This window comes from Gopherus flavomarginatus, chromosome 3 (assembly GCF_025201925.1).
Source record: "Gopherus flavomarginatus isolate rGopFla2 chromosome 3, rGopFla2.mat.asm, whole genome shotgun sequence".
NCBI lineage: Eukaryota > Metazoa > Chordata > Testudines > Testudinidae > Gopherus > Gopherus flavomarginatus.
In genome coordinates this window covers 45,466,000-45,486,963 of record NC_066619.1, presented here as the reverse complement: position 1 = coordinate 45,486,963, position 20,964 = coordinate 45,466,000, and the positions used below count along the sequence as shown (strand labels likewise).

Sequence of the window (20,964 nt, the reverse complement as noted above, 5' to 3'; positions counted from 1 at the left end):
CTAAAATCTTGACAGACATGGCAACCAGAAACAATCAGTTCAGTTCACTAACTACACATAATACTTTCCTTGTTTAGTAATTGTTTGCAGTGTCTTAGCTGTGTTGGTCCCAGGATACGTTACCCATCTTGTTACTGATGTATCTTTTATTGGACCATCTTCTGTTGGTGGAAGGGACGAGTTTTTGAGCTACACAGAGCGCTGCATGTCTGTGTAGCTCAAAAGCTTGTCCCTTCCACCAACAGAAGTTGGTCCAATAAAAGATATTAAACAACAAAGGTGAGGTAATAAGTTAGTTTTAATGCAAAACATGTTTGGATAAACTGTTTTTCTTATGTATCAAATTTAAGGTACTTTTTTTTTTTTAATAAAGATTTTATGAAAATTTTAATTGAATTCTAATTTTCATCCAAATGCACAAATCAAGAGTAAAACATGATCAGCTAGTAAATAAATGCATTATTCACCATTTTTCCTAACAATAAACATGTAAAGATTAAGAATCTGAATAAATATAAATTAAACCCTATATAACTGCTTACATAAATGTATATAGACACACTATGTCCTCCTGGTTAGTAAACCCTCCCCCCCAAATTTTAGTGTGAAGGGTATATTCAGTTGCAAATCAACATGTTTTACTGGTTACCTACCAATGGGAATCAACCTCTTTTTAGGAAAATATAATTAAAAATGCAAAACAAGATTCAAATCAATTATTTAAATTGTGATTAAAATCAGTGATGCAAATTGATCCTCTCCGAGGGTAAAATAGACTGAAAAGGGCATAGAAAAAACAAAGTGAGAAAGAAAAAACAAATACAAGGAAGATAAAGTAAAGACATTTTTATGTAATAGTGTGATGCAGAAATGATAGAACACAGACATCTATGTGGTTATTTTTTTTTTAAAGGGTGCAATAAAATACGCTGTGGGAAGAGAAATTTGTCTAGCTTGAGTCCTGGCTGCCAATTCTGCTTCTCCCTTTTAGTGCTGCTGAACAAAATTCTCTCTCCTGGTCTCTCTTCATTTTTTTCTGCGGCTGCATGTTTATGCATATACAAACCACACTAGAGCAGAATGAGGGGACTGAAGTATACAAAAAACCTCCTCTGGGGAGCTAACTTAGAACTAGAAACGGATGCCTACAAAAAAAGTAACAAAACGAAAGTTGTAGAGGGGTAACCCAGAAAAGCAGCTGCTAGAGAGAAGAAAAGGACAGCATATCCAGACAGCCAGACCTGCATAGGGGATGGATGTGGTGTGTGTTTGTGGCAGTGGTGGAGCTTGGTTTCTTTGCATCTACGTCTGCTGGTTGGAGGATATAATATCCTCTTACTAGGCAGGGATATCAGGAGGATTTTTCCCTCCAAGAGATTTCTCTTATCAGGGGATGAATATCAGTTAATGGTCTGGGAATTCTGAATTTTTTTTTTTTTTAGCACATTAACCTCTAATGGCCCTAAATCCTATGGAGGAAAATTTGATTTCCCATCTGGTGACAGATACTTTGTTAATACTAGATTTTTTTTGTTTAATCTTACCTGTTAATTGTGGTTCTATTTCTTCTCTCAACATCTCGGCATGGCCTTCATTTGTGAAGGTTCTGGAACCTCTGCATTAGCTTCTGAGGAGGCTGGTGCTACCTGACCTACAGGAAGAATTTGTTCCTCATCAAAAATTCCCACATTCACCGAAGTGCAAGTTCTTTTCCACTAAAATATTTAGGTCGTTTGTCTAGTGGAAGCAGTGCTTGACAGGTATTGAAAATCCTGAATAAACAACTGGAGAAAGTTTCAACAGTGGATCATCCTAAACTACCCAAAAATGGAAAGGAAGGGAAAAAATTAATCAAAGAGCAACCTTCTGTCATGCTAATAGTGTACAGGTGTGAGACATGGGTGGCCTACAGCTGCTGTGACACCAAAATAGCAGAGTGTATTTAGAGACTATGAATGGCAAGATCACCACAATAATACTTTCTGGATTTGTGGAGGCAGAAGGCCATGAGAAAATGGGGTTTGCAGGTACCAGGGTTCTCAATGGCTTTATAAAATATATTCCATACTGCAGTATGTTTGGTACTGCTCTCGGGATCCCTGGTTGCGTGTGACACTTCCTCCTGGCACAATGAGTTTATCCAGCTAAGTTGGATGCACCCGAAGTTAGAGTGGCATAAGGGATTTGGAAGCGTGCCTTTTTCATGAACCTGCTGATGCAGATCCCTACTTCAGAAGTTGTATGTCCTGCCTGGAAAGCTATGAAACTTTGTCAATTTCTAAGCTGTGTCATGTGACAGATTCTTGATGAGAAAGCTCTCAGGATTCTTTTACATTCTAAAATATTTTTTAAACTTGTGCTTTTTTCCATGTCCACAAACTAAATGATCTAAAATAACATCAAGATCCAGATATAGTGGTCTACCCGAGCTTACCTTTATTCAAGATTGGACCACAAGCTGCAAATGTGGCTCTAAATCATATATGTGCTCTCCTGATCCCAGGGCTGGCTGCCCATACCCTAAAGGGTCATTCTGGCAGTTTGGACATATTGGTTCCCCAAGTCTCCTTTGCTTTATGCCAAGACATGAGCAAAGTGGGGAGCACAGGAACCACTATTCCACCTATGGATTGCCCTACACATGTGGAACATAGACTATTAGACCAGCTTTCCAGTTCCTTTACACTGCCAGAGCCGTAGAAAGTAGCTGAACAAGGATCCAAGATCTAGCCCACAGACCCTACTCACTATCTTGTATATAACATAGTGGGTCAAATTAAACTCTGATGTAAATTGGGTAAATCCAGGGGTTTGTTTTATTAAGCAGCATTAGGAATTTTAAAAATACTATTCAGCGATAAAGTCCCAGCTTTATACCATTGAGAGTTGGTGCACGGATGTAAGGAAAAACTCAACCAACCAATCAGGACATTGCTTTGCACAATCCAGAGCCTTGTTTAGAGAAAATGAGTGCATAATTGTATGTCTAATTGGCATAGTCAGTTACTGAGAGTGCACACACCTCTGGCTCAAGTGGGCTTGATTTTTTTAAAATGACTACTCAATGTTCAGAGCTGTACTCTAATCAGATTCACATTTGGCCCTATTCTAAGGTAATGACAAGTAAAGCAGTCAATATATTCTTAATGCTAATGGGCCAGACTTTGCAAAATAGAGAATGACAAGAAAGGATTGCAGCCTTTTTCTCCTTTGCCTCCCACTCTGAATCTGTGACAATAGCCTGATGCCAAATTTTGCATTTGACTCTGTAACTACCTCCTTCAAAGAATACGATGCATACAGGACATTGTTCTGTGCCTCTTCAGCACAGAAGCAGAGAACATGAGGATGGAACCAACTGAGGTTCACCCATTTACTCAAATTAAACATGGATTTAACCCTTAATTGATAGGCTGGAGAAGGAAAAGCCATGGAAAAAGGAAACTTTCCATGGCTGGCAACTGAAGGAGTATATTCAAAAATATTTTTTCTTCAATTGATGCATTCTTCTCCACTCTCTTTTATTAAAAATTTACTTAATTATAAAGGAATTATCTTCTCCAAATGTCACCATCACAGTATTAGTCACAGTCACCACTTCCTTACATTCAGTTTCAATTATATCTGTGTATTCACTATGCTAAACTACTTCTTACCTGAAATGTGCTCTTCTTTGAGATTTTATAACAATTAATTATTCCATATTCTTCCTGTACCATATAAAGTCCACTGTTGATGAATTATTTTGTTTTCCTTTCCAGTTTTCTTGGAAGTTTGCTGAGAGCAGGAAATCATGGCCTATATTACAGCTGACAGATTTTAATACGTCTGTATAGAAGAATACAACTTCGGGATCATTCCGGCATATGGATTATGAGAGAGACACTCCAAAAACTAACTTTCCAGACGGGGATGTACTTATAAAACCCTTTATGTCAAAGTCAGGATTTCACAACATGACACGCCAATGCAAAATCCAGTAGCACCTGAAGGATTAAGGTAACTGCTGCCATCACTTGAACACTTTTTAATACTTGAAAAAGTTTTAAGAAAAAAATAAAGAGAAAAAGTACATTCTCCAGAGAACAGCAAGTGTATTTCAAAATAAAAATTATATTTTTGTTTTTTTTTCTTTTTTCTTGTTGGGGTTCTTTTTTCCGATTTTTTTTTTACAAGACTCCATAGTTGTCTTATAACAAGTTATACATAATATGATTGCTCTCCTCTCCTGTTTAGGTTCTTCACATTTTCAGGCTACAGTACCCAACGCTGTTTTCTGGCATATATATTCCCACAGTTTTATCTAAATTAGATACAATGTACAATACCTGTCTCTGGGGAAAAATTAATGTTTCAAATATCTTAATACAGAAGTGGAGAGGCTACAGTAGGTATAACCACCTAATTATGAACTTTAGATTACAATTTCTACACACTCACCTACTGAAAATGAACATTTAAAATACTCTTAACAATAAGATTTTATTTATATGTGCACTTATGTCCACCTTATCCCATATCCATGTTTGACGACTACGTGGGAATTCAAAAGGTATAGCCCTCAGTAGATTGCATTATTTTAAAAAATGAAATCAAGCATCTCTACTTTATGAGAAAAGAAATTTTCAAATATTATTTTCCAATTTTAAATTTCATTTCACTAGGAAAATATTAAAAATGTGCACATCTAAATTTTTTCCATGTACTATATATACATATGTGTATGTATGTACACATAAAAATACTCATGTAACACACATATACAAAAAATTTAAGTGGAAATATTTTTGTAAGCTATTTTCCCACATGTAAATGATGACATTTTTAAAAGTTCTGATAATATAATTTAAAATAATATAATATCCTATCAACTTGCTTTTGTTTTACCTTTTACTTTCTCCTAATTAAGCCCATCCAGTTTTAATGGGCTTGATTCTCCTGGCACATAAACCAGTTTTAATCAGTGTAACTCCACTGACATCACTGAAGATTCTTCTGTGTGTAATCACTGGTGTAAATCACAAGAGACTCAGCCCCAAATATCTTCATGTAAATTAAAACCTGGTGATTTCTGTTCACCTGATGAAGTTACCCATATCATCATCATTTAACATCCACCAAATAAAAAATATGTAACTCACCACAGAAAGCTTTCAGTCATACACACGCTGAACTAAGCTTTTCCCCCCTCTTAATAAATAAAATAGGTGAGAAAATACACTAAAAATATGGAGGAAACGTAAATGGTGTGTACACTACAAACAGTATAATACATGATGGTTTAGTATTTGATCTAAACTGCTCTCCTGACTTGTCAGGGGAACCTGACAAATCACTTGTAAAGAAAAAATGATATTTTATAAACAAACCAGGTATTTTCTCTGTTTCTAATGTAAATCAGAACATGTGTATTATACATACGGTATACACACACAAACCAGACCTACGTTTTCTAGTTTTGAATATCACTCTGTAAAAGTGGAGAAAATTGTCTGTTATACAAATTTAGTAATCATTTAGATTTTGTATTTAACATTCAAATTAATTTTGGGTGCAAACAAAAACTCAGTGCATCTTGAGACTCTTGAGTCCGATACTCATTCATACATTTTTTTTTTTAAACTCTCCAGCATTGCAGGCAATTTATGGCAACAACATACTTTGATGCACTTCCCATTCAATAAGCAAACATATGACTCTTGGCTTACCTTTCAATGACTTTTCTTAAAATAAATATATTATATAGAGAAATGCATGTTTGACAAAAGTCTGTTAAAATTACATCAAAACAACTTAAAAACCCATTCACTGAGGATAAGTGAATTCAGTTCCTCTTTTTGAACAACTATGTAACAGTTCAGAATATTGCCTGGTGTAGTTTTGATAAAGATGTGCTGTGAAGAACTATACAGAGAAAACATGTCTCCATTTCAATTTGCTATGACTACACAACTTCTAGAAACATTTCTCTTGGCTGCACAAGTTCAACGTAAAAGTAATCCCCTTGTAATAGCTCTGCATCCTTAAAATGATCAATAAACAGTGTTCTCCACTAGCCATTATTACACAAAACTGAAATGCACTGATCATTCAGAAAAGATTTCTTGCAAAACAGGCTAATAAAACATCTTCAAGTAACTGCACGTTCTAATTATATTTGATGTTTAATAAGGCCAGACAATAAATGACTGGCTACCTATATTTATGTGTGTATGTCAAATTTTAAATTAAAAAAATATTTTTTTCTGAGGAACTCACCTGCCTTCATTGGTTGACTTCAAAATGTGTAATAAAATGGGAGACAGTATCTCATTGTAAATACATGGAATTAATATGGAAAGTAAACCATACACTGGACAATATTATAGAACACCAGAGTGAACTTCATAAAGAAATACAGTATCTTCCAGTATAAAAAAAAGGAAGAACTCTATACAAGCAGTTCTGTTAACTATGTTTCAATTAAAGATGCAATTCTCTCTCACTCCTGGCAAGAATTAATTGGTAATGGCACTGTTTCTCAACAGTGCAAAATATCCTGAGAAATTATTAAGATTACAACAAAAGACAGGGCTGTCATCACTAAGTTTTTGCACAAAACACATCAATTAGATATCTTAATTAAATAAAAAAGCAGATAATCTACATTGTGTCTAACACAAAAAGGGGATGTGACCTGGGACACTGCTAATTCTTCCACTGGCTAATAATTAGAAAATCATTGCATTTAATTACTGTTAATATCTTTCTTCAAGTTATTTATGGCCAATAATATACATGGAGGTAATTTGTAATTCAAGTGTTTTCTTTTTAAACTAGCTACAAGATGAATTCTAAATTTTACATTGAAATGTACTATTCAAATTTAAAATAGGCCCTCTTGGAGGAGCATTTTTCTAATTTTGTGCAACTTTGATGCAGAGCCCAACATAGTCCTATGAAGAGAGACAGTGCATCTTTAAGATGATTGGCACTGAAATCCCATTTCTTTAGCTGCATTCTATTAGCTTGGCCAGGTTATCTCGTAATTCTGTTAGTTCAAAGATTTTTCCATCAAGAATTTCTAAAAGTGTCTTCAAGTTATTGCGAAAAGCTTCTTGCTCATTCTGACTTTTCTCCAGACGTTGCTCTAGATCAGACAGCTGTCCTTCCAGGTCCTTGTTTCGAATTTCTACTTCCTTCAGAGAAAACATGCAGTATGTTAATATACTGTTTATAAATAGAATGTAGTTTTCTCTTTCTGCTGTCAGTCATGTCTGTCTCAGTTAATCCAGGTTTTAAAGACCACAGTTAAATTATTTGCAATCTTTCAGTTACTGCTAACTAAAACACAGGTTTTTGTTGAAGGCCAGTGAGGAGTTTGAAAAAAACGCTACCCTCCTTTTGTCTTCTCAGTAAAACATTCAAGGGACAGGACATTTGGAATAGAGTGATAAAATTATATAGCCGCTGAGTGCCATCTTGAATGCAAGACGTTAACTGAAGTAAATTTGCTATTGTTTCTGATATATAAATATGCCATTTACTGAAAGTGGCTTCTCAAGGGATTATTTTAATCTTAGCCATTCTCCATTTTAGAATACACAGATTACTCAAGGACACACACCCCACTAAATAAAAAGAATGGTTTCATGTCTTAGACATTCCTTCATGTGTGAATGAATATTATCACACTGTAAACCCACTGTATATGCTATTTCACACGACACACTGACCTATATAGATTAAGACTAATATCAAGATAACTGTACGAATGTATAAACAACAAAATACTAATTACATCTTTTGTTGTACTGAAATGTATGTTTCGGAGCTTCTCTCTGCTCGTGGGTGCTATTTGAGTAGTTTCTGAGCTGCCATACATAGAAGCTGTTCCAATATCACAGTGGGTAGGAGGGGAGACAACGTGTCTGCATCTCAAATGCAGCTCAAGGGGAATTACACCATGGTAAATGTCTTTTCTCATCTTTAAGGCACAGGAGCAGCCCACAGTTGCTATAGGTCACACAACACAATGCTGCTCAAATCCAGGCTGTCGGATCAAGATGCAGAACTGTATACTCAGACCTCTAATCTCTGTGGGTCACGTATTAAAGGGGAGGGCAGCTATAAGAAGCTACATTTTATGCAAATTGCATGCTGCCCTGGGGCTCCTGACAAGTTATCAACATGAGCCTTATTTGTGTCTGGTGTAGCTTATTGTTATAATTGCGTCTCAATTTTAAAATTTAGTTATTTAAAAAGATCTTTTAAAAACAGCACAGGGAGGGTTTATATAATATACCTTCTACTATGAAAAACTGTTTTCAGGAAACCGACAAGAAAAAATATTTATATATTTATTTATAAACATTTTTTCATCATTTTGTGGGCTACTTGGGCTTCCCCTTGATCCTCCCATCTCCCAGAAGCCCAGCTACCCTTTCAGCAGCACTCTGTGACAGAAAAGTCACTTTCAACTCGGCGGCATTTTATCAAATTAAATTTGGAATATTTAATAGTTCCCATTTTAGGTTTTACAATGACTGGTTTCAAGCTGCTGCTGAAAAGCACTTTGAGAAGCGGTCAATTTACAGTGGCCACTTTTTCTCCTCCTGTGTGTCCTACTCTCCCCTGCAGCTGCCTCCATTCACCACCTCCCCTCTCTGCACTGCCTGTTGCCATCCCCCCTGCACCACCTCACTTACCCTAATGACTATACTAATGTTTTCCATTGATATGGGCCCAGACGTACACCAGCGGGAGCTGGACGAGGACAATAAGCACCCACCTATGATGGGGTACCAAGTGGCTCAAAACTACCCTAAAGTCAATGTAATCAGCTTCTCACTACACAGGGAAATCCTTGGGTGGTTCAGATAATTGTATTGACTCCTACACCATCCCACCTCTTGACTACTAGTCACAGAGTACAACTTGGGGAAAGATGATGTGGCCAAAGCCCCTCAGAACAGGCCCAAAGAACAGCCCCTGGAGCATGTGGCAGCAAGCACAGATTTCAGCAGCCTTTATGGGCCAGAAAGCTGCAGAATCACAGAATCACAAAGGAGGCTTAAAAACCACACTTACATGTATGCACAGCAACCCGCCCTACGTGAGCACGTGGTCATGGGTTACATTAAAGTTAAACCGGAACCCTGTGCTTGCTTTTCATTTGTAAACAGATATGGAGTATTAAAAAATCTTAATAAATTACTGGGTTTTGATTACTGTGTCTTGTACAAAACCATCCGAGTAGGACTTTCCCTCCTGCTCTTGGAGTCCACAGCAGAGTGCTTTTAGTCTGTTTATACGATAGTTCTGGAAGTACTTAGAAGGGAGAATTGATTGAAAAAGATGCATTTCAGATTTATTTATACTGAATGGCATGAGTGATGCCTTCTCCTCTTCCCCAGTTGCAGCAGCGCTGCAGAGAGCTGGAGCAGTCGCTACAGGCCAAGGACCAGGCCGCACTACAGCATCTCCTGCCAGCAAGTAGGACAGACTTAGCACTGCTTTGTAGGCTCCTATTATTACTAGGTATGTAACAACTGCCATAACAGAACAGACCAATTATCCATCTTTGAATCCATACCTGTGCTAAATTCTATTGCCCTGCTCTTTAGTGTTTACACCTGTGCTGTGAAGTGTGTAAAACTGTACCAAATTACATGTAAATGATTACACAAATACAATGCAGTAAAGACTCAGGCCTCCTTTGTCCAAATCATCCATGACATATGCCTAAAAAGAAGGTGTTAACTCTTTAATATTTTTTTAGCTGCACAATGTCTATTTCTTCTTTCCAAAGTGGAACTGATTACTTGCTCTTTCTCCTCTTCTCTTTCTGACCTCCTGGCAGAGCCCCTTCTCCATTTCCCAATGCTACATGCAGTGGGGTGTCTTCCTTAATCCCAAGATCTTAAAATACTGTAAGCAGGGAGGGCAAGAGGATGTACTAGAACATTTTTCATATCTAATGATATTCATATAGATGGATGTGTGACTATCATCTAAATATTAGTAATCCTGAATATGTGCATCATCCAGGTCTAAATAATGGCTGATTTGCCTATATCTAATATTGAACACCTTCCTCAATCTAGTCCACTGTCCAATTGCTCTTAAAAAGTTAGGATTTTTATCTAATATCTAGCATAAACATTCCATTCCTTACTGTGCCCTTGCTCCTTTTCCTAATATTTTCTGAGAATAGGAATACTTACTTGCTTTCATTTAAATTATTTTGTGGGTACTTACAGACTGTATTTATGTCCCTTTCTTGTCTTCTTTTCTTAACTATACACAGTTAGCTCCCCAAATATTTTCTCATATATATTTTCCTCCAATTCTTGCATCATATTTGTTTCCCTTCTTTGTATTCAGTATACTTACTAATCTGCAGGAAACAGAACTGCATGCAATATTCCAGCTCCTGTTGCTGAAGTGTTATGTTATTTCCCTAGCTTTACATACAACCTTCCTACATATACACCCCAAAGAATAGCACTAGCATTTTTGGCACAAGTATTGCCTTGCAAGTTCGTATTTAGTTTAGTGTCTGCTATTACAGCTAGGTCTTTCTCACACTTGTTGCCTTCCAGATAGCTGTCTCTCTCCATTCCTATCTGCAGGTATGAGATTTAACTTTATTAGTAATGAATCTCATCTTATTATAATCAACTCACTCTTCTGATCTCTCCAGGTCCATTTGCAGCTATATTCTGTCCTGTGTTTTTGAGCTCCTCCTATTCTAATGGTATTGTGATTAATTTTTTAAAACATTTTTATTCTAAATGAAAAAAATATTAACACAAGAAATAGTGTTTGTTGTTTCCATCATAATAAAGTCCTGTGGATCTTAGTGCAAGGTATGTAGTAAACAGATCAGAATTAAATATATATGTTTTGAGTAAAAGCTATATTTATGAATCTGCTATTCTAATAAAGGAATACTTACTTATTGTGAGCTTATGTGATCATGGCTGATTGCGTATGCTTTCTCTGTATTATTAATGAAAATGTTAACTAACAAGGCTCCCAATACTTACCCCTCTACTGTGATAGCTTATTTGATACTGTTCCCCACTGGAGTTCTTACCATTAATGGATTTCTCTCTATTTCATTCCTGTTCATCAATATCTTTTTATCTAGTTGGTATGCAGGACAATGTGATATACTTTATTTTGTATAGCCTTTTTTATACAAGCTGTATTTTAAAATATTTTAGAGGTACACAATACATTAAATTGAAAATAAAAAATAAAACCGAGAGAGGAGAGAAATGAATAGTTATGCAGAAAGGAGAAAACATCTGTTTTTAAATGAGATCTGAAAACAGGTGATGGATCGGAGAATCACAGAAATACAGGGCTGAAAGGGACCTTGAGAAGTCACCAAGTCCAAACCCCTTTGCTGAGGCAGGACCAAGTAAACCTAGATCATCCCTGGCAGATGTTGTCCAAACTGTTCTTAAAAACTTCCAAAGATGGAGATTCCACAATCTCCCTTGGAAGCCTAGTCCAGAGCAGAGCTACATAATTAAAGCTTTTCCTCCTAACATCTAACCTAAGGGTATGTCTTCACTAGCAATGTTAAAGCGCACCAGCTGTAAAAAACCACCCCCACAAGGAGAGTAACTACCAGTGCTGGGAGCGCGGCTCCCAGCGCTGGTGCACTGTCTACACTGCCACTTTACAGCACTGAAACTTGCAGTGCTCAGGTGGCGGCCACTGGGAGCTGTGGGCGACTGTAGCTGCAGATGGTCAATGTAAACAAAGTGTCTCGCAGCCCGCCAGTGGATTACCCCAACGCACCACATGTAGCAGGTTGCCAACTACTACCCTTGTCTGTTTTGAATTTCATCTTGCTGATTTCAGACTAATTCTCTAATGTGTCAAGGTCATTTTTAATTCTAATCCTATCTTCAAAGTGCTTGCAACCCCCCAGGTTGGTGTCATCTCCAAATATTATAAGCATACTCTCCACTACATTATCCAAGTCATTAATAAAAATATTTAATAATATCAGACCCAGGATTGACTCCTCATAGAATCATATAAGATTAGGGTTGGAAGAGACCTCAAATGGTCATCTAGTCCAATCCCCTGCTCAAAGCAGGACCAATCCCAACTAAATCATCCCAGCCAGGGCTTTGTCAAGCCAGACCTTAAAAACCTCTAAGATGGAGATTCCACCACCTCCCTAATTAACCCATTCCAGTGCTTCACCATCCTCCTAGTGAAATATTTTTTCCTAATATCCAACCTAGACTTCCCCCACTGCAACTTGAGAACTAAAATTCAGAGGGATCTTGATAAATTGGAGAACTGGGCTATAGACAACAAAATTAAATTCAACAAAGACAAACAAAGAACTTAGGAAAGAAAAAACAAATACACACATACAAACTGGAGGAGGGGGGTAACTGGCTTGGTAGCAGCACTGCTGAAAAGGATCTAGGAGTTGTGGTGGATCACAACATCAACATGAGTCAGCAATGCAATGCTGTTGCAAAAAAAGCAAATGCATTTAGGTTGTATTAACAGATGCATAACATGCAAGTCACAAGAGGTGATAATACTGCTCTATTCGGCACTGGTTAGGCCTCAGCTGGAGTAGTGTCCCATTTTGGTCAACAATTTATAGAAAGGATACAGAGAAACTGGAAAGGATCCAGAGGCAAGTGACAAGGATGATCAAAGGGATGAAATGCAAGCCATATCAGAGCAAAGGCAGAAGGAATTGGGCATGTTTAGTTTTAAAAAGAGAAGATTAAGGGGGACATGATAGCGGTCTTCAAATACTTGAAAGACTGCCATAAAAAAGATGGAGAAAAGTTGTTCTCTCTTGCCACACAGGGCAGGACAAGAGGAAATGGGTTCAAACTACAGCATAGCAGATTTAGATTAAATCTCAGGAAAAACGTCCTAATTATAAGAGCAGTAGGACAATGGAACAGACTGCATAGGGAAACTCTTTCATTGTGAGCTTAAAAAGAAGGCTGGATAGCCATCTGTCTTGGATGGTTTAGACACAACAAATCCTGCATCTTGGCAGGGATTTAGATTAGATGATCCTTGCAGTCCCTTCTAACCCAATGGTTCTACGATTCTAACAGATACAGAAAAAGGCAATGCAAGCCTCTTCCTTGCCCTGTCTACACATTTCAGTCTACATCTGTAGAGAGACCTATTATAGGAATTAGATGTGGGCCCAAGAGACATAATTCAGATACGAATTTCAAAGCTCCTAAATTTTGGAAGTGTTTGAACACAGGGACTTAGTTAATGCCCATCTCTGCTCGAAATAAAAGAATAGTTCAGTCCCCAACTACATCTGGGCTTCTGCTGAGTCTGCCATAGGGTTTTCAGTTAAAGGGACAGACTGAGGTCACCGATTCATTTTACACAGAACTACTGAATTGTCAGGCTAACGATTTTCAAACTGGGGCTAAATTTAAACTGACAGAGATGAAAGGCTCCATGTTCCATTTCCAATTTGTGGAGGCATTCAGCTCTAAAAACAATTTTCACAAACAAAAACAAACACACCCCAATAAGATCCCCAACCCAAATCCTGGGTTTAGAGACTCCTGAGAGAATGTTAAGAATTGTTGAGTTATTCAAACCAACAAGGAATAATGAGATACTGTATATATGGACACTTTAAAATCAGAGTACAGTTGCAATTTGATCTAGATTCATTACAGTGTGTGCTAAAGAATCTGATGAAGGCACTCAATGGCAGCAGGTCTGCCAGAAAGGCCTGAGAGAAGCCAAGTAGTGCTCAAAATGGGAACAGTGTTGGCCAGTGAAGGAATGTGGCCAGAGAATGCATTAATGTGGTGCATCTCCTAAGCAGCTTCCACTACAGTAGCTTCTATGGAGCTTCAACTGCAACTTAAACTGCTCCCCTATGGAGCAGTTAGGTCAAATGGCCTAAGGGCAGGCAAATGGCAATTTGGTGTGAATTCCCCCTGGAGGATATGGGGTCCAGACTGGTTCATGGAGGCGTAAGTTACACCTCTCTCTGTCAGTTTGGGTGAACCTAGCCAGGAACAGATAAGCTGCAATATGATAATTATAAGCGTCTGCCTACTGCCCATCTTCCTTTTTCTCCTACATCTAAATTAATATGTATATAGTACTGATGCTTACCTGGAGCTTCTGGGTCAAAGCATCCCTCTGTGCCTGAAGCTCTCTGGCATTATCAATTTCTTGTTTCAATCTTTCTATTTCCTGAGGGAGGAAAAACAATTCCTTTAACTATATATTACCGGATCTTAACTCAGTGCAAATAAGCCACTTATTCTCTTCCTGGCCAAATCATTCCAATTATACCAAAACGGACACTGTGCAGCTGCTTACCGCGACACTTCTTGTGTGTGGAGTTCAACACCCCCCCACCCAGACACACACACTAATAGTATGGAATTAGCAACTTCTGCAATTTATTCATCTGCATGTTAGACATACACCAACAATGAGCAATTCCATCTTGAAAAGTGTAATAACTCAAACATATTTGCCATCAACATTTAACCTTTGTGGAGTTTCTCTTACCCTCCCATCCCAGCAAGGTTGGAATATTTTTTTCTGGAAAATTGAGGGTCATGGTAGTTAAAAGTTCAATCCTGGTCTGTACTTACTTTAAAACAATATTTTACTGCACACTAATGTACTCCTCCTCCTTTTCAAAAGAGAAATCTAGACTTAAGGGAGGAGCTGCTTCCTATATCATTAGCAAGGGATGAAGCCAGCAGCGGCAAGAGAGAGGGAACAGAAATTGCCTGAATACAAAGTTCTGACCACTGACTGCCATATGAAGAGAGATGGATAAAAATGGTATTTTTAGTTTAGAGAAAGTATGAGGGAATGAAGGTGATAAAGGTATACAAAATAAATGGTATAGAGATTAGATGAGACATTTCTGTTCACTCATTCTCATGATACAAGAACAAGCAGTTAGTCAATGAAATTGAAAGGCTGCAACTTTAAAACTGATAAATATTTTCCCCCACAACGCACAATTACCATGTTGACCAATTTGCCATAAGATATCACTGAGGCCAAGAGCTTAGCAGGAATCAAAGAAGGACTGGATGTTTACATGGATAACAAGAGCATACAGAATTGCAAAAGTAATGATTAAAAAAACAACAGGAAAAAAGAAACCAATACACATCCCCACATCTCAGGACACAAGCCGACCTCTTACAGGGGTTAGGAAGAAACTTGCCCTGTGGGGAAGTAATTCCATAACTGTCAATGTCCGGGTTTCTTGCACTTTCTCTTAAACATCTGGTGCTGGCCACTGTTGGAAACTTCTGGTCTGATCCAGCATGGCAATGCCAATGTTCCTACATACTGCTTGTTATAGAATCTTTGGTAATGGGGGAACCAGAAAAGCCAATTTCCGCCATAGTCTGCTCCCTTCTCCCTTTTATCCTTCCCCTTCAGTATGGAGACAGTTAGCTCTCTCTTTTGGGGGAGGGTATGCTTCACTTCGGGGCAGCACAGGTGGCTTCTCTAATTCCCCATACCCTCCTACTGCTGGCCCAGATCCTGGCTGACGGCACAATAAGCAGCACCAAATAGGGAGTGGAGCTTATTTAGAAGAAAGGGGCAGGGCCCTTAGGACCCCAAAATCAGCTATATTAAAATAAATCTTAACTCATAAAGACTGGTTTGTTTCTCACCACGAACTCACTTCCTCAATAAAGGAAAGCAGTGCTTATAGCTACTTTTTAAAATAAATACTTGCACTGACATTGCTTGTCTATAAATGGGATTCACAGTGCTTCATTTTGACTGCTGCTGTGAAGAAATGCTGCATGCTTCAGTACATGCTTTCTTTTGCAAAGAAAAGTACTTGGGGAGAGTGAACAGAAAAATGGAGATTTTTGGCTCAGATACACTAAAATACACACAATAGTTGTCACTGACAATCTGTAAGAAAATTTATTTGCCTCAAAAAGGCTAAAAAATGGATTCTTCTTACTTTAGTCCACACAGAAATTACCTCTGTGCTCACAAGCAGATTTAAGATTACATTACAAACTGTTATAAATAATATGATTTTTAAAGCCACTTTAAAATGTTATGAATAATGTTAGCAAATACCTCTTCTTTCTTCTTCAGTGTGGATTCTAATTCCTGTATTGTCTGGTTTAATTCTGTTTTATGTGTATGGACTGCATTTGCTTGACTGCTCACACACTCCAGCTCAGTCACCTGTAGAAATAAATGTCAGCAATAAATATAAAATTAAGTGACAACATGAAGAATTACAAGGTGCTATTGCCTCTTTGCATTAACACTTACATCTGAAATATACATCTGCTGAAATATACTTATTAACTGTAAAAATATATATGGATTAAGATGCTGAAAATATTTTTGTAAAACATTAGTATAAAATTCCATACCCAATTGTTTTGTATAATATTTCCAGCCTCTGAAATTCTAAATTTTGTTGCAGTTTCTGATAACTGAAAAATATTGGTTCTGTAGTCTGAAAAAAGCCCCTTTTGCATGAAAATGTGCACTTACTAATTTTGAAAACATTCAGGGAAGAAGCAGCATTATCTCTCTAGAGTTCACATGGTCTAGAGGATTGATCACAGATTTGTCTAATCTGATCTATCTAATCTATCCATTGAAAGTTTTTAATATTGCATCATGTTAATCAATGACCACCCAGTCCTCCAAAAGACAACTACAATTTCTCAGACTCAATTTCTGAATTTGCATGCAAGGTGTAGTGCTGCATACTTACCTACCAACACATGGCTGCAAACATTTTAACTCCTTTATATTTTCAGATCTCACCTTTAGGCCAGTGGCTAAATGGCACATTTTGGTACTACAGAGTTCCCTTTATTAGCAGACAGAGTGCTCTGTCCATCTGTCTTTGGATGAAATGCACAGCAATGGCATGTACCATTTTGATTTGAAGAGATGTTAATATGCCTGTTGTTATACACAGACAAATGATCCTTGAGAGAATAATGGGTAACATTTTGTACATCCATGAATTATATTCTATAATACAATATTCTACTTAGAAACATTGTTGTTCATAAATCATTCAGAACACTGATAGAGCCATTATGTTTTCTATCAATCCAGCTCTTGTATGTGTGAAGTAAGCTAAAAATATATTATGAATAATAAATAAAATGTTAGTGAAAAATATTACTGCACAAAGCAACAACTCAGTTTTCTAAATAAATTATTTCCCTCTGAAGCTTAAGGCTCTAATTTTCTTTAAAGACCATAATTACAAAGAGTCTGTTCAATTACAGATACGATGTGCTCCTAATTTGCATGAAGCATCTTTTAAAAGGGACAGATTTTCAGCAGTTTAAAATGAAGGTTACTTATATGAAACCAGAGTTCTTCAAGATGGACTCTGCATACTCACACTCATGGGTTGTGCTGCCTGGCGCAGCCTGAACAATGGAGCTTTCTCCTAGCAGTGTCCGTTAAAGGGACACTTCCCTCAGTGTTCTGAATATTCTGACAGAAAGGCTATAAAAAGTGGAAGGAACTGCTGCTGCCTCACTTCCTTCCACCCCTGCCTCAGAGGTAGATTTTATTAAGACTGCGAGGAAGAGTGGTGGGGGTGTGTGCGCGCGTGTGTGGAGATTGTGACTATCCAGAGCCCATCTCAAAGAACTCTGGTTACAGGTAAGAACATAAGAACAGACACACTGGGTCAGACCAGTGGTCCATCTAGCCCAATATCATGTCTTCCGACAATGGCCAATGTCGGATGCTCCAAGGGGAATGAAAAGAGCAGGGCAATTATCCCTGACTATCTTGGCTAACAGCCATTGATGTACCTTGTGATGGGTTGGATCACAGAAACCTCCTTGGGGCTGCCAACTGATGTACCGTGACTACTACTGCCCCTGCTTTCCCTGCCAGCCTGGGACTCCAGCACCCTGTCTTGTTGAGCCAGACATGCCTGTCTGCTCCAACACAGATCCAGGGTCTGAACCACATGCCCCGAAGCTGCAGGCTTAGCTGAAAGCAGCTTACAAAAGTGTTCCTGTCTTTAACACTCAGATGCCCAACTCTCAATGGAGTCTAAACCCCAAATAAATCCATTTTACCCTGTATAAGGCTGATACAGGATAAACTCATGAATTATTCGCCCTCTATAACACTGATAGAGAGAGATGAACAACTGTTTGCCCCCCGCCCCTCCAGGTATTAATACATACTCTGGGTTAATAAAAAAGTAAAAAGTGATTTTATTAAATACAGAAAGTAGGATGTAAGTGGTTCCAAGTAGTAACAGACAAAACAAAGTGAATTACCAGGTAAAATAAAATAAAACACACAAATCTGAATCTAATACAGTAATAAAACTGAATACAGATAAAATCTCACCCTCAGAGAAGTTTCAATAAGTTTCTTTCACAGACTGGATACTTTCCTAGTCTGGGCACAATTCTTTCCCTAGTACAGCCCTTGTTCCAGCTCGGGTGGTAGCTAGGGGATTTCTCATGATTGCAGCCCTCACTTTTGTTCTCTTCACCCACTTATATATCTCTTGAATAAGGTGGGAATCATTAGTCCCTCTAAGTTCCCACCCCTCACTTCTAAATGGAAAAGCACAAGGTTAAAGGTGGATTTCAGTTCAGGTGACACGATCACATGTCACTGTAAGACTTCATTACCCACTTGCCAGCACACATGTATACAGGAAGACTTACAAGTAAAACAAAGCCATGTACAGACAATTGTCCTGGTTAACGGGAACCATCAAGATTCCAAACCACCATTGATGGCCCACACTTTGCATAATTACAATAGGCCCTCAGAGTTATATTTTATATTTCTAGTTTCACATACAAGAGTGATACATTTATACAAATAGGATGACCATGCGCAGTAGATTATAAGCTTTGTAATAATACCTTACAAGAGACCTTTTGCTTGAAGCATATTCCATTTACATTATATTCATACTCATCAGCATACTTTCATAAAATCATATAGAGTGCAACGTCACATACCTATCCTCCATGAACTTATCTAATACTTTTTTGAACCCAGTTATAATTTTGGCCTTCACAACATCCTCTGGCAATGAGTTCCATTGGTTGATTGTACATAACATTCATTTCTTCTTTGAATGTCCTCTTTATATTTCCACTCATGGCATAGTTTGGAAAGCAGTACTCCATAAATGGGAGGTGGAACTCAGTGTCATAATTAAATAAGGACTGAAGTACAACTCTACCAAACTGGGTATCTACTCTAGGTGCCAGAACTAATATGTAATGTTAAGTAAAAGTATGTACAGTGCTCCAAGTGGCAGCCCTACATACCTTCCAAACTGGCACATGTCTAAGATATGCCAAGGATGTAGCCATTGCTCTAGCAGAATGTGATATAATCCAGCAAGGGGAGAATAGTTGCTAATCTATAGCGTTCCTGAATACATTGTCTAACCCATTTAGATATTGTTTGTGACAAGACAGCCTGTCTGCATAGGGAAAAAGGAGATTTAGGAATCCTGTGAAATTCCTTAGTCTTATTTAGATAAGATAGGGTTCTCTGAGTATCCAAAGTATGTAAGCTCGATTCACTCTTGTCACTGTGAGGAACAAAACTGGTAAATGTACTGTTTGATTAATATGAAACTTCAATACTAAGTAAAAATACTGGGCTAGGACAAAGCACCACCCTTATATTTGTGAAAAATAGTGAAAATTGGTCCAGCCACAAGGGTATGTAACTTGCTCACTTGCCCAGCTGAAATTATAGCTATTATAAAAGCAGTTTTAATAGACAAATAGAATAGAGAGCACTCTGCCTAAGGCACAAAAAGCAACTTTATGAGTTGCGCTAAGACTTAATTGAGATCCCATGGCAGAACTGAGTCTTTGCCCAGTCTCACCCAGCTCTGCCCGAGAAGAATCAGGGAAATATTCTTAACTGGCCTGCTAGTTCCTGATTGGTCAGTTCTCCTCCTTGCCCTTCTAGGGCTCTGGAGGACTAAGTGTTGTTGGTAGCCCAGCCTGACTGTGTGTGTGGACGTGTGTGTGGGGAGGGAAGTGTCAAGATGCCAGCACCTGGGGTTAGAGAAGGCCTGATGGATCCCAAGGGCCCAATCTCCTCCTCCTAGAATATCCACACCATACCGGGAAAAGAAACCTGCATTCTAGCACTGTGAACCTTGGTATTGCACACAAAAGGCATATGGTTGCAGTGACAAATAACATTGAGTAATGCGAGGACTAGTGTCCATCACCTGCAACCATTTACAGGGTGGATTGTCCATTATTAGGTCAAAGGGAGACCCTAAAAGATAATAATGTAATTCCCGTACAACCTATTTGATGGTCAGGCATTCTTGTTTGATGAAGAAGAATCTAGTCTCTAGTGGCTGCAGCTTCTGAATTACATATAGTATAAGATCTTCCACAACCTTACAGTTTTGTGACACTGCTCCCAAATGTACTGCAGAAGCATCCATTTGCAGTAAGAACTGGCGTGAGAAGACGTCCAGACTCTGAAGTACAGGCTGCTGACATAGGATACTCTTTATCTTGATATTGGCTTCATCACAGTCAGTTGTCCACTGGACTGCTCTGGGTGCAGTGGCCTTTGTGAGGTGTCTCGATGGTGCTGCAAGGCTTGTGAAGTGGGGCATGAACCTAGTGTAATAGCTGGTCCACTCCCAGGAAAGCATTTCCTCCCCCCTAATAGTCATGCTATGTCCATTCATACCCTGCTCCAATGATGTACTTATGAGAGAAAGGAGATCAAGGGATCCCAGAGGTGTCCTTTAGGTGCTACCTGTTGGCACTGAGGGCAAGCCTCACAAAAATTCTCTACTTCTTTGTGGACCCCTGGCTGATAAAATCTGCCCAGAACTCTCTCTAGGGTTTTGTCTCCGCCCAAGTGAGCAATGAAGGGACTGCATGTGCCAGCTGTAGCATTTCTTTCTGAATGTTTCAAAGC

General features: G+C 38.3%; 1 protein-coding gene across 2 annotated transcripts in view; it reads right to left on the bottom strand.

Moving 5' to 3' along the window:
* Positions 1–4,012: 4,012 nt before the first annotated feature.
* HOMER1 (homer scaffold protein 1) overlaps positions 4,013–20,964 on the bottom strand; it is a 152,421-nt gene continuing 135,469 nt past the window's right edge. For both annotated transcript variants that reach the window (XM_050947069.1, XM_050947068.1), the window contains exons 7-9: positions 16,105–16,215; positions 14,140–14,220; positions 4,013–7,178 (exon numbers count right to left, since the gene is read on the bottom strand). In XM_050947069.1, coding sequence (XP_050803026.1) covers positions 6,990–7,178; positions 14,140–14,220; positions 16,105–16,215 — 381 coding nt within the window. In that variant the 3' untranslated portion in view covers positions 4,013–6,989. The remainder of the gene's footprint in view (positions 7,179–14,139; positions 14,221–16,104; positions 16,216–20,964) is intronic.